At 46.4% G+C, this 12959-nt stretch overlaps 1 protein-coding gene across 2 annotated transcripts in view; it reads right to left on the bottom strand.

The window, feature by feature from the left end:
- Positions 1 to 1899: 1899 nt before the first annotated feature.
- Positions 1900 to 12959, bottom strand: part of LOC119456071 (hemicentin-2-like) — a 208937-nt gene continuing 197877 nt past the window's right edge. The window contains exons 11-15 of one of the 2 annotated variants that reach the window (XM_037717669.2): positions 12550 to 12687; positions 10449 to 10482; positions 9321 to 9412; positions 8020 to 8145; positions 1900 to 3748 (exon numbers count right to left, since the gene is read on the bottom strand). In XM_037717669.2, coding sequence (XP_037573597.1) covers positions 8075 to 8145; positions 9321 to 9412; positions 10449 to 10482; positions 12550 to 12687 — 335 coding nt within the window. In that variant the 3' untranslated portion in view covers positions 1900 to 3748; positions 8020 to 8074. The remainder of the gene's footprint in view (positions 3749 to 8019; positions 8146 to 9320; positions 9413 to 10448; positions 10483 to 12549; positions 12688 to 12959) is intronic. The other variant, XM_037717670.2, reaches the window with a different exon arrangement.

Below are 12959 nucleotides of genomic sequence, written 5' to 3'. Positions count from 1 at the left end.
CTTTCATAAAGCAGTGTGAGTAAGCGGCAGTCTCGAGCATACAAAAAAGAATTCCACGAGCAGCTTGCGTCCCCCTGTAATCCTTTTGCCGGGCAACGAGCGTAATATGACTTGACGAACGTTGTCGACGCTTGTCTCCATCCCTCTTGAGCCTCTCTTCCCCACATAGAGGATGGAGAGGGCAGCAGTAGGGGCGAAGCGGCTTTCGGCTGACAACCCGGCGTTGGTTCATGCCGCCAAAGCCGTCTCTGTGGTCGGCGCTGGCGAGCCGGAATTGATTTAGGTTATACCCTCGGAACAAGCCTCCCCGCAAGGCCTGGGGAGTGTTGGCCCATCGACTGGCATCTCCTTACCCGCTGTCGTGTCGCAACGTTCCTCTTTCGCCGAGGGGGAATGATGAGCGCGCCGAGACAATATCGGGGACGTAGAACAAGAATGCGGACCAGCTTTGTGCGTGCGTCATATATTTATTCCCGCGTGTCACTAACAGCTCAAGGAACGCCAAGAGACTCGTATGTCACTTTCAGAGCGTGCTGGCGGGTATCTGGCACCCGTGAAGACAGACGAACTGAAAACCGAGTTTGATTCATGGTTCGGTGATTCGTTAAAAAAATTAGGCGCACTCACGTGCTTTTAGGGCAAGCAAGATTGAATCAGAGCAGTATGGCTCTCTCTACTAATCCTTGTTAACACATAGTGAATGAACAAGAATATAGAGCACTAGTGCTTCAGTCAGCGCTTAGGGCTGAGAGAGAACTTTCATTTCCCTTATTCTCGCAACATAAAGCACTTTTGTTCTCTTTTTCCCTTGGCGTTTCTAAAAGTGCCAAGAAGAGCGGAAAGCTGTGCGTAACGGTTTCTGTCTGCCTACCTTTACCAGCATTGCGAAATTTCCTTAGCTTTTTCACCCCTAAAAGGAAATATTCAAATCGAAGAAAGCATTTGGGACGGACCAGAGGGCATTCTGGTTTTAAGTTTTCAGTTTGAAACAACTTAGCTCGGATCCTGCTTGAATTCTGCTGCAGCATTACAAATGAAATACGTCTGAGTTATCTAGAGAGAAGAACAAAAAAAAAGAAAGCAGGAAGGTATGTCTGATTTGCTACCCTGCACTGAGAGTGGAGGAACAACAAAGATAACATAAACAGCAAGCATCTTTCCCAAGCAGTACATAGCTGAAAATGCGGTAGTCTAAATTGAAAAAGAGACGAAGCTGATAAACTTTCCATGCATTGAAGCATCCGAGAAAGTCCTATTGATTTCAGATCATCCTCACATATCGCCTCAGGTCGAATAATATTTATTTAATGAGGGAAGTTTACCTAGTAAATGTATAACGTCATGCTTTCATTGAAAAATGATCAAACTCTGTGCCTTGGAATTAGACTTGAAAAACAAAATGCGCATACCATTTAGAGCACATTTTAATTTTACGTCAGAGTTCCTGATTTAGTCAATTTATTGTTTATTTTTGCTTTTACTGTTACGAGTATTCGATTTCTCATTTCTCGCCTTCAACACATACACAATGCGGTGGTGCTGAAAATGTAGGTTTAATTTGTCTTGAAGTTAAAAAAAGTAAGATATATATTAATCTTTCGCCTTCCACATTAATTTTCCTAAATTACCTTTACCGACACATACTGTATGTGTCGCCCTAAACCTAAGAATTAAGTTTTTAATGAACGCTTCAAACCTGAACTTTGTATGCATGAAGTCGACGCTGCTTAAACAGCGTCGACATAATACAGTGCTTATGCGCCTGCTCTGAAGTGTTGCTATGCCACATTGGTTTCGCAAAACTTCGAGTGAACAAAGAGACACTGCAAATGCAGGAAGAAATTCAACGTTCAAGAGAACAAGGATGCATCCACATGTTCCAATAACACTCTTGAGTCAAGTATTTTATTGCAAATGTTTTTATTCTAAGTAAAAACGAATCATACAACAAAAGTTATATTTATTACGTCTTATTGTCGTCGCACCTTTTCTCCATTTCCTTCGAAACTAAGGATCGGTTAATTTAGCCATCCTTGGACTGACCTTCAAAACTCATTCTCGCTCGATTCTCACACCAAATAAACCTAACCATTTGCTTGTTCACCGCATACCGAGAACATCAGATTAATCAACGTTACAAACACTCCCACAATTTAAATATGCAAACACCGAAAATAAAAAAGCGACTTGTGGACGAGTTCACTTCTGTTTGCTAAACGCATCTGTACAATAACATCAACGAGGAAGTGCTCTATTCCAGCACCTTTTTGACGTATTTCGGTTTGAAAGCGAAAATTGCAATATTTACATTGAGCTCAGCGTCCATGGAAATTGCGAAGTTGTGGGTAAAAGAAGACGAGGACGTATACACTTGACCTACTTTTTTGACAACCTACTCTGGAATGCTAGATGCATATATGTTTGTTATAAAAACAAAACTCTCATCTTCGAACGTAATCCACTCGCGACTTTATTCGTTGCACGAACCGACGAAGAACATGATCTCTCAAACTGAGCCGGGGCCACCAGGCTAAATGCACGCACAAAATGGCATTCGCGTCTGTGTAATCCCCTAGGCATCACGTGCAGCAGACTTAGCGCGTAACTGCGTTTCTACGACCAGCGACTTGTACGTTAAACAGCAATAACTTATAAGGTCAAGGTTCCATTGTCTTCGTCATTCATTGCCAAGTGCGCCGCATTAAGACGCCTAGCTCAACTCCGCAATTTCGGTGAACGGGAGCTTTAGAGACGCCGTTGTACGTATAAGCGAATGTTTTCATACCAAACGTCTGGCGAACACACTCGACTCATGTTTCGGTACCCATCATTTTCCTTCAAGTTTCCGGCATGCTCATCAGAGCCGGAGCACGTGAAAGGCCCCGCTCTTCGGGGGAGCAGAAGGGAGGGGGGGAGTCTCTGAAAAACAGTCTTGACACCACCGGGCCGTGCCATCGGCAAAATGTACACAAATGCCTAAGCAATGAGTAAAAACGCAAATGGCGCACTCGTTTCTAGTACGAAATCACCGCCACAATACACCTGGGTAAAGTTTCTGGCATTTACAACAGTATACACAGGCACACACATACGCTTGCAACCTAAAGAGAAGAAAACACTAACAAAGGCGCAGAAACACCAACGACGCTTGCACTGCTGTCTTGTTTCTTTGCTTTTTTTTTTGCTTTGTTTTGTCGTATCTTTATGCTGGGGTCTCCAACACGCTGGCACATTCTAGACCGCTGCGGCATTGTTGCTTCAGTATAAGATAATCACTTTGGGACGGTTCCAGTCACAATGGTTAGCGGTCTTCGCACTCTTCGCTGTGTTTCACTTGGGGCCTTCACACTGGGTTTGTCAAGAGATGTCCGCCGTCAGAAGGTGCCAACTCAACCTTCGCTTCCGAAACTCACTAAAGTAACTTTACCCTTTGTTTTATAGCAAATCAAGCTCTCACAGCCTCCTCGCTACGCCAGTTCTCGTTGCCCGCGAGAGCCACGCGATGGAAAGCATCGAGCAGTCCCGACTTATGAGCAGTGAGTTGTTCATGTTTCCCCGTGTGAAGGTTCTATGCGAAGTTATTTTTGCAGAAGCAGTTCATCTAGCACTTTCTGCAGCACTCGCTTGTCTCCAGCGACGCCCTTAACGTCTACGACAGCAGAATCTGAAAGCCGTTTCGGAAGAGCGTGCCCCTTGATGTACTCCGGTCATGGGCAGCAGACTCAAGTCACAACTGTGCTAAAGTCCACTGTAAAAAAAAAGAAAACAAAAAAAGAAAACAAAATCAGCAGCTGACGAAAGTGTTCGACAAAAGTGCACGAAGCCAATAGATTTTAATGAATTAAAAAAAAAAACGGTTGACTGCTGCGAGCAAAAGTAAGGAATCCCTGCGACCGTTTCATCGGACCGTGCCGAACCGCAACACCGTGCCACATATAGTGTCTTGCTGCTTGGGCTCCTGCGTGTCGAGAGCCGCGAAGTGCGCGTGTCCATATTGCTCGTCGGTATGATCATTGGCTTCATCTTATGCATCGCCTTATCACTTTTGGGAGACAATTGCTAGCCCGCTTTTCTTTCTCTTCTTTCTTTTTTGTATGTCTTTGCATGATTAAAATATAATAATCAATCAATCATTAATATACCATGCCCATGTACTAACCTAAGTTCTGACTGCTGGCGCACGCATACATTAAAAGATAAAGCTGCAGGGGAAACTAAGTTTTAAAAAATAATCCCTTTCTCGGTTTTGTTTGAGAGGCCGCCACCCCTCGGTCGTCCTAACGCTCTTATACTGCACTAAAGGAATATCTGCGCGCCACTTGTGGCGTAAGGCGCCGCTACTACGCGATCCCGCCAAGCCGTACGGGGTCAGGCAGCACTGGCTCACGCAGAACTCATCGGGCTAAGGGAACAGTCATGACCACGAGTGATATAGTACGCACATGCGCACTACGCGGGACTTCACATCACACGAGCTCGAGCCACAAGGCAATACGTGGCGTGGTGATGCAGCTCGGCATAGCCTGGCCAAGCGCTCGCAAGGGTCCGTTACTTTCGCTCATTGCAGTTCATTATGAAAACTTCATTGCACGCGAAAACACTCCAATTTCTCATAACGCGATAATTGCACGTGTACACGTTAGTGTTGCTAGAAGAAATTCTTTTGTTGACCAAGACTGCTCAATAAACGGCGAAGTCCTACGAATACTGATCCTTCGGGCGTTTAAACAAAGATAGCTCCACGTGTCTATAGCACCACATCGCTAGCATGAGCACAGCGAGCGGCTCTCTATTCGTTCCTTCAAGGTCTGACGAGCCAGAAGGTAAACTCTTGAGAAATTGATCACAACAGACACGGCTCTTATGCAATTAGGAAGAAAAGGCTGCCGTGTACTCGGTAGCGAAAAGCAACAAAAGGCAGCGAACTGCGCCGATTACTCTTGAGTACGCTTCTCTCGGTGCTCCCTTATAATCTAAGGACCAACTTTCTCCCGAGGGCATGTCTCCGCAAGAATGCGAACCGAACCGCGAGCGCCGAGACGTCGCAAAGGAGCCGCGCAACGAAAGACGAGAGCGCGGTCGGGCACTGGGCAAATCGCGTTAGGCTAACGCGACTTCGCGAGGGACGACGAGACGACTAATTAGAAATATGAGGTTGAAGAATTCCTTGCCCTGAAGGGGGGTGCAACGACACGGAGACGTCATGCCGTACCTTTCTCCTGTCGCTTGGCCCCCCTCGTCTTAAAGTATACGCCACCTCCTCGCCTCCACCCCTCTACACCGCAATGCAAGACAGAAGCCCACCTTCCATTGCAATCCCCAACTTGACTGCCAAACCTCCTTCCTTTTGCAGTCATCTCGGCTTTCCCTTCCGAGAAGCACGCCTAACTTCGATATGAAGCAATTTGCAATGCAGATGTAATATCACCGAAGCATACCCCGCAGGTATTTCCGGCCCTCACTTGCCAGAAATTTGGGCCGAGCACGGCTTTCTGCAACGTAGAATGGCTAGGATGGGGTGTTGAAGGGGGCTACTATAAAGGCACCAACCCGCTACGCGTTTCCGTTCCTGGACCTTGGAGCCGAAAGACAGTTGCCCCAAGCGTCACGCTTTTGACGGCTCTACCCTGGAGACGAGCGACGCGCTTAAAGAAAGCCGCCTTGCCGACATCACGGGCTGTCGTCCATAGCGGCGCATTCAACGTCTCACTCAAGCTTATAGTGTGGAAAAGCTGCATAACCGATACCTGGCGATAAAAATACCTGACGCATCGCACACCAATGCCCCCGAGAACGGTTGATGTAAGGTGTGCCGAAAGGGTTCTACGAGTTTTGAATGCCAATTTTAATACCGTTTTAGCCGAACAGCTCTTATTCGAGGAGCGTAGCAGCACTAGTTCTAATAGAGTTACTCCTGTGTGATGAAGCTCGCCAACAGCATAACTGAGTTAGCGCCAGTTGAATCCTTTTCAGAAGTATTCAGTTATTCAGAAAGATTTGAATTTCCAAACTTCCTGTCTCGCAAGGTATCACTGGAAAAAGAAACCAGATTCTGTTTGAAAGTCTCGAACATCATACTTTTTTATGGGCGCTCGTGCGCAATACCGAGGAACGACGTGTTACAGCGGAGTTCCCAACAACTTTCTGACGCCTTGCGTTGAGTGTTTCTGACAGCTGCGCGACTTGAGCAACATTAGCTGCCTCCCGTGTTTCATTCTGAGCTATATAGGCGACGCTTCTCTCTCTCTTTTAAAAGCAGGATACCGTATTAAAGAGCCTCCCAACGACACTTTCAGTTTTTTATGCAGTCTTTGATACTGAAACAAGACTCAGAGCTATGTCTCTTCTTTTTTTTTAGATTTCCTTTGTCTGGAAGAAATATTTGGCACATGCGACAAAACAGCCAGAAAACATGAGACACGAGTGACTTCGAGCGACATTCTATGATTTTGCTCTATAGAGAAACATGTTATGAGCATGCTCTGAATTCGCCGGTTGTCTTTCTTGAGTGAGACAGCTGTCGCTTTCGATATAACATTCTACGTGCTGAAGTCTGCCTATACATGTATCTAAGAATGCTACACGTTCTTGCGTTGACCTAATTCTCTGTATTTTTTGCGATTGCGATACGGGGCTAGCTTTTACAGCTTGTTGCTTTTGTAGCAAAATATCACAATCACTAATGTTTAGAAACGAAAGCTCAAGCCAGAACAAATACCAGCTAACTTCAATACGTTAGCTGGCAGCTTTTCAACCTGGTTGTCAAATGTAAAACTTGAACGGCCGCGCACATAGTCTATACACAAAAATGATCAGTTTCGATCAAATCGCAATGCGGAAGTCACAGCTGTCGCAGTACTGCGCACAGTAGTACTCGCTGTATCTCATGCAGTACCAAGAAGTGAAATGTGCCGCAAAGTGAGAATTCAGCTTTCTGAAATTTCTTAGATTTTTTTTTATTTTCCACTTTTCCTTATAGTGGGAAATAATTGTCAATCATTGCATGGATTGCTGCCGAACCTAAAGCACGCTACATCAAACCAGATCAGAAGCTCGTAATGAACACATACATGCGCACAGAGCGATTACGAGATATTATGCTCACAATGACAATACCCTTATGACGTTGTGAAAGATTATCATGGTTGTAGGGGTCAAAGTATGCTTCTGACAAGCTGTAATGCATCGACAATATGTGCGCTAATTTATTCCTAATATTATTACTGTTATTTTATTATTAGGCCATATAAATCACAGCGTGCCCGTCCGGCTTTTTTATGGGTGCTGTCTCATACGCGATAGGAAGCATTACCAACTCAATTGTGTCGCACTCTCCATTATTTCTCGCGACTTTCAGGAGACCACAATGTTTTGATCAAGTCACCGTCAAGCGTCCTGGCTCGTAATGCCTGCCTTATAACTTTTAACATGGTGCACGTGTTCGAGCGTTCAAGCACGGCTTTTCTGGGCTTACGTGCCATAACGGCAAAGGTTAGTCGGGCTCCATAGTGGTGTCGCTGCAAAAACCGCTGCTTAAGTTCCTAACAAACACGGCTCCTAAATAAAAGCGCGAGAGAGTGTCATGTGTAGGACGGAACTGTGAGAGGTCGAGTTCAAGTGGGTTGAAGCTCGGACCTGCAACCTGCGGTTGTGGCCATAGAGTCTCTGTGGCTTCATTGCAGTCCGTAAACAATGCCAAAAGTTTACACTACTATCGTTTATTCAAATGCCCAGCGCCTGCGAATTCGCCGAAACAAGGAAAAGTGGTCAACCCTTCTCGATACGACCTCGGGCCCAGAGTTTCCGGCAACCGATACAGGACCACGCCTGGTTACCTACACTGCTAGCATTTATGTGCCCGCAGCTTCGGTTCTTTAATATTCCAAACCAGCGGGGACCTCTAATTTGGGTCGCGGGGAAAGGCGGGCCGGAAGCAGCGTGCATGTGTCGCGCGCTGCGCCGCGCCTTCGTGGGGACGAGCCGCTTCGATTCGTATTCGCCACGTGGCGTGCCGCTCACTTTATCGTCGTGTGATGGATGGTCTGCGCGTGTATCTCCTGGTGGTGCGCGGGCTTCATCCGAGCTCCAGCGTTCCACGCCGGACAAGCCGCGTCGCTGACCGGTGCCCATCTTCGCTGTCGTAGTCTGCGCAAATAAGACCACGACAAGGAGAAGCGGTGACACAAATGTATTGTGATACGTAATGCGGAACACACAAGGACGAGCCAGAAATTACTACGGTCCGAGATGAACAAAGCAACATGTTGTATGTCGTTATACGGCCAATTAGGCAATGACTATGTAATTTGCGGCACATTGTAACGATCAATGCCGGTACAATGCCTCACAAAAAAAAGAAAACCTTGCGGAGAGAAGCTACTTACAAAATCCTAAAAAACAGTTCAGCACGCACTGCACCAAACCGTGACAGTGACTATATCTGATTTATACACAGCACATTCGGAAAGGGTTTGCAGCAAGGCCTGATGCACAAGCCTACGTAAAGATGCTCAGGAATTGTCTGAAAGACGTCTAGAGAAATAGATGCAGTTGAGGTAAGCACGGTTGCTTTTTGCTTTCATTTTCAGAGGCTTCGTTTCAAATATTGGCTTGCTTTTTAAGGTTGTTGCCTTGCTTAAGTTTGGCGATAACGGCGGCGTCTCTATAACAGATTGCAAACTTGAAGCGACCACTACATGAACAGCGAAAATATTCCGGATATTCTGCATGAGTTTCAGGCGGGTATGGGTATAAAAATAGCTGTGAAGCCAGCTCATGCCAAATTGAAGAAATTATTTTGTTCTATTCCGTCCCAATTGAATTAGGTGTGTATTATACCTCCAGCACTTACATCATCTCTGTACACACCCGCCGTGGTTGCTCAGTGGTATGGTGTTGGGCTGCTGAGCACGAGGTCACGGAATCGAATCCCGGCCACGGCGGCCGCATTTCGATGGGGGCGAAATGCGAAAACACCCGTGTACTTAGATTTAGGTGCACGTTAAAGAACCCCAGGTGGTCCAAATTTCCGGAGTCCCCCACTACGGCGTGCCTCATAATCAGAATTGGTTTTGGCACGTAAAACCCCATAATTTTAACCATCTCTGTACACCAAGTTTGCTAGACAGGCGAGCAGAATTTTTTTTTCAATAAATCTTTAAACAGACGACTTGTCATCAATAACACGGCGTCACTACCCCATTCGTATGGTCGCAGTTGGTGTTGTCAGTATACAAGATGTGCGCTACAAACAGATAACCGCAGTTCACGAAAACGTACGCTGAATTTAAGCCGCTGAAAATTCTATGAAGGAGATGTACCTTCTTCGAAAAGTGGGCTACCGTCACGTTTCATGTCAGCCAACAACGAGAGCTTTCCGTGGGGGCTGCCGTGGCCAATCTCCACGATAGCACTGGAAAACACGAGAGAGCGCCACCAGCCATTTTTCTTGTTTTTGCGCTTGCTTCTCGCGTTATTGGTATAGAACATCCCGGCTTGTTTGTTTCATTTATGCCGCGGTTAGCAGGTATTTAATTCTAATATGGCCCAAAGTTTAAGAGCAAGCAAGCAAAGTCTGAGGAAACAGTAGATTGTTACTTACTACAACGCAACGACTCACAATGAGCATAGACCCCTTATAAGTATATTGAATCATAAAGAAATTTGATGAGAGGTTAGGCCCAAGTACTGCAGTGAATGATGTGTTCTCTTTTCTACAACCCGTACCAGCTTGCAAGTTTTTCCTTGGACTCGCTACATCATTGTTGCACCCGATGACTATTGCTTAGACGAGACATTCGGAAACGAATACATGCGCTAGCGTCGCGGCTACTCGGCCACGCTGGGCAGTATGTATAAGACCTCTTTATGGCTATACGTAGGGTTTGGTTAACGGATAGATCATTTGGAGTCACGAGCGTTTCTAAGTCCATATTTCTCGCATCTATGCACTCTTCTTCACAGGTAGAAGCGGCACACTATAACATATAATACGAGCTGCGTTTCTGTTCCGAGTGTACTGCTTTTTATTCCCAATATTTATCACAATTGATAACGACAGCACATGATAATGACACCTTAATTGACTTCTGAACTTATCAGCATCAGGTACTGTCAGGAAAAGCTCAAATTGTTGTGACATGAAATTATTATGGCCTATCGATTATGGCCTATCGTGTGGCCAATTGTCGTTAAGCGGCGAATACAAGTTTGTTCAAAAGCAGTATGCTTGCTGGCTATACCAGTGCAATAAATTTCCAGCCTGCAAAATTTTCATCGACAAAGAACTAACTAGCATTAGTTGAACGAAGCCGAGATGAAACACTGCACTATTTGAGAGCGTCATAACACATTTTCGCACCACACTCTTAGACGGCGCACGGATGCCACAGTTACGAAGTAAAAGTAGGTGCAAAGACTGGGTTTCTCCGCAGGAATACTTTACTCACTTTTCGCGTTCTTCAAGTCGTGGTTTTGTGTTTGCTGAAAGGAATGAAAAAGAAAGAATTGTTAGCTCATTTAGCTCAAATGTTCCCGAAAAGCTTAGCTGTCTACAGACAATCGCACACACGCGCGCATGCGCTGCAGATATTTAAGCATGGAGTTGTGTCTGTAGAACCTTTTCTGTGTAACTTACTGGACACTATACTTCGCAGCAGTAACCATCATTATTAGCCTAGTTTGAAGCCACTACAACGCGAAGACATCTCAGGGTGATGTAGCACCTTACCATCTAATGTGTTACCGTCTGGTACGCCGCGTTTCTTCCGCTTCCGTCCATTTCAGTTACTCTAATAGAGCAACGGCTATCTGTTTTACACGCTTTACACGACCTTTCCAACTCCTTTTTCCTTCTACTCTCACAAGGAATATGAGCTGCAGCCGTTTTTCTGTCTAGTCCATACTACCGTATTCCTATCTCTCAATGTAATTTCGCGCACCACTTTCCGTTCCACCGCTCGTTTCATGGTCCTTACCTTCTTTTCAAGCTTCTTTGTTATCCCTAAAGTTTCGTCCCCTTAGGTTAATACTAGCAGATGTACGCTCACAATGTTACCTGCAAACCTCAGGTTTCTGAGATGGACCCCCGTTGATCCTGAGAAGTCAACATTTCAAATCTTGCAACTGGAATATTTCTTGCAAGCGTATAGGTAGTAACATTTGGAGCCAGTGTGTCTGCTTGCCTGATAGTCTCTTTAACCGTCATCTTTCAGCGATTTTTTAAGGAATTGTGCAGTTGCAAAATATTTGTATATATTTCCTAAACTATTCACGTATGTAGGCTAGAGCACTGCACAGGCTCGGGCTTACCCGAAAGCCCGGGCCCGGCCCGGCCCGTGGGCCGGGCCGGGCCGGGTAGAGGAGTTTTTTCACGGGCTGGGCCGGGCTCGGGCATGACGTGTGCTTTTTGACCCGGGCCCGGGCCAGGCTCGGGTTTTTTGACGCGGGCCCGGGCCGGGCTCGGGCTTTCTGCGAGTTATTCTCGGGCTTCTCAACTCTGAAAAACATGTATTTTTCGGTCTCGGGCCGGGTTCGGGCCGGTTTCGAGTCGGGCTCGGGCCGGGCTCAGGCTTAAGGTAAAGGGGTGGCGGGCCGGGCCGGGTGGGTAACGTAGATTACTTCCGGGCCCGGGCCGGGCCCGGGTCTCGCCATAAACGTTTTGATCGGGCTCGGGCGGGACGCCCAATGTAAAAACGGGCCCGGGCCGGGCCCGGGCCGCAAAAATCGGCCCGTGCAGTGCTCTAATGTAGGCCCCTCGATTGCGCTACGCCTCCACGACGACTGCTGCCTCAATTGAGTCGAATGCATTTACGTAGAAGATGAAAGCCCTATTAGGGCGCGTCAAGATTGAAAAAGAAAAGCAGCATGCTGCTCGAGAACTTGCCTCATGCACACTCGTACCTCTAGATGGTGTTTATGACCAAGAAGCAATAATCATAGGGCTGCTTCTTTCAGTCGTCTGGTCAGTTCATCCAACACAGCGAACAAATTTCAGTCTTCAAGTTTAGAAGCTTGTTTGATAGCTCTCGTGCGCCATCTTTATGCAATTTAAGGAGTCAGGAATTATATAGCGCTATATACGATGATCATAGCAACTTCCATCGAACGAGTGCCATAATTTAGGCCAACCCTACGCTTTATTTTGTTTCAAGGAGGGCAGTCGTTCATTCACTTACAATCCCTAGCGCAAGCATTAAAACCAGGGAAAATCGTATTTTAGAGAACTCTCTACAGAATGAAAGGTCATTTAAACGTTTTATATTTTTTTTCGTCGCTAATAGGCCGCGCCTAAAGTGGCCCCGATTTCAAAAACGCGGAACATCGCGTTGTGTACCGCGTTAAAATATTCAATGCAAGAGTCATTAAAACGGCGGTTCCCGCTCTCAAAAACTGAGCGCATCAGGAAAATTACTGCGACACGGGCATCACATGGAGAAGCGGGGGATCATTTCGTGAAGGCAAATGGCATAAAAGGAGCGAAAGATGGAAGCCTGAATGACGAAGGGGCGGTTAGAGCAGGCACACTATTACGTAGAAGAGACCACTCACACTGAATGCGCTTTCGGATAACAACGATGCTAATAATAACGATGAGTAGAACGATGATGATGACGACGCCTCCGGCAATGCCCGCCATGATGATGAGGTTCTCTTCTTTCAGCAGAAGCTGCGCCCAGCCGGCGGGACCTGCGCACAAGGCACGGTTTTATGACGGCGGAGCATCACAGCCGCGGCGTCAAGTTTCATCGTTTCGGAGAACACACATATAAATATGACGACATGCACAGCTCTGCGTGAAGCCGCGTCTTGACAGCGATACCGGGTGCTCTCACTATACTCGAACCGCTTGGCCAAGTCATCAGAATCGGTGTAAAGAAGGAACTGACGAGAGTAATTCGAGTGTGTTGGTGAACGACAAAATAAGTGTACGAGCAATGCTCCACAGAAAAAGACAAAGG

Source organism: Dermacentor silvarum, chromosome 6 (genome assembly GCF_013339745.2).
Source record: "Dermacentor silvarum isolate Dsil-2018 chromosome 6, BIME_Dsil_1.4, whole genome shotgun sequence".
Taxonomy (NCBI): domain Eukaryota; kingdom Metazoa; phylum Arthropoda; class Arachnida; order Ixodida; family Ixodidae; genus Dermacentor; species Dermacentor silvarum.
This window is presented reverse-complemented; position numbering and strand designations above follow the sequence as displayed.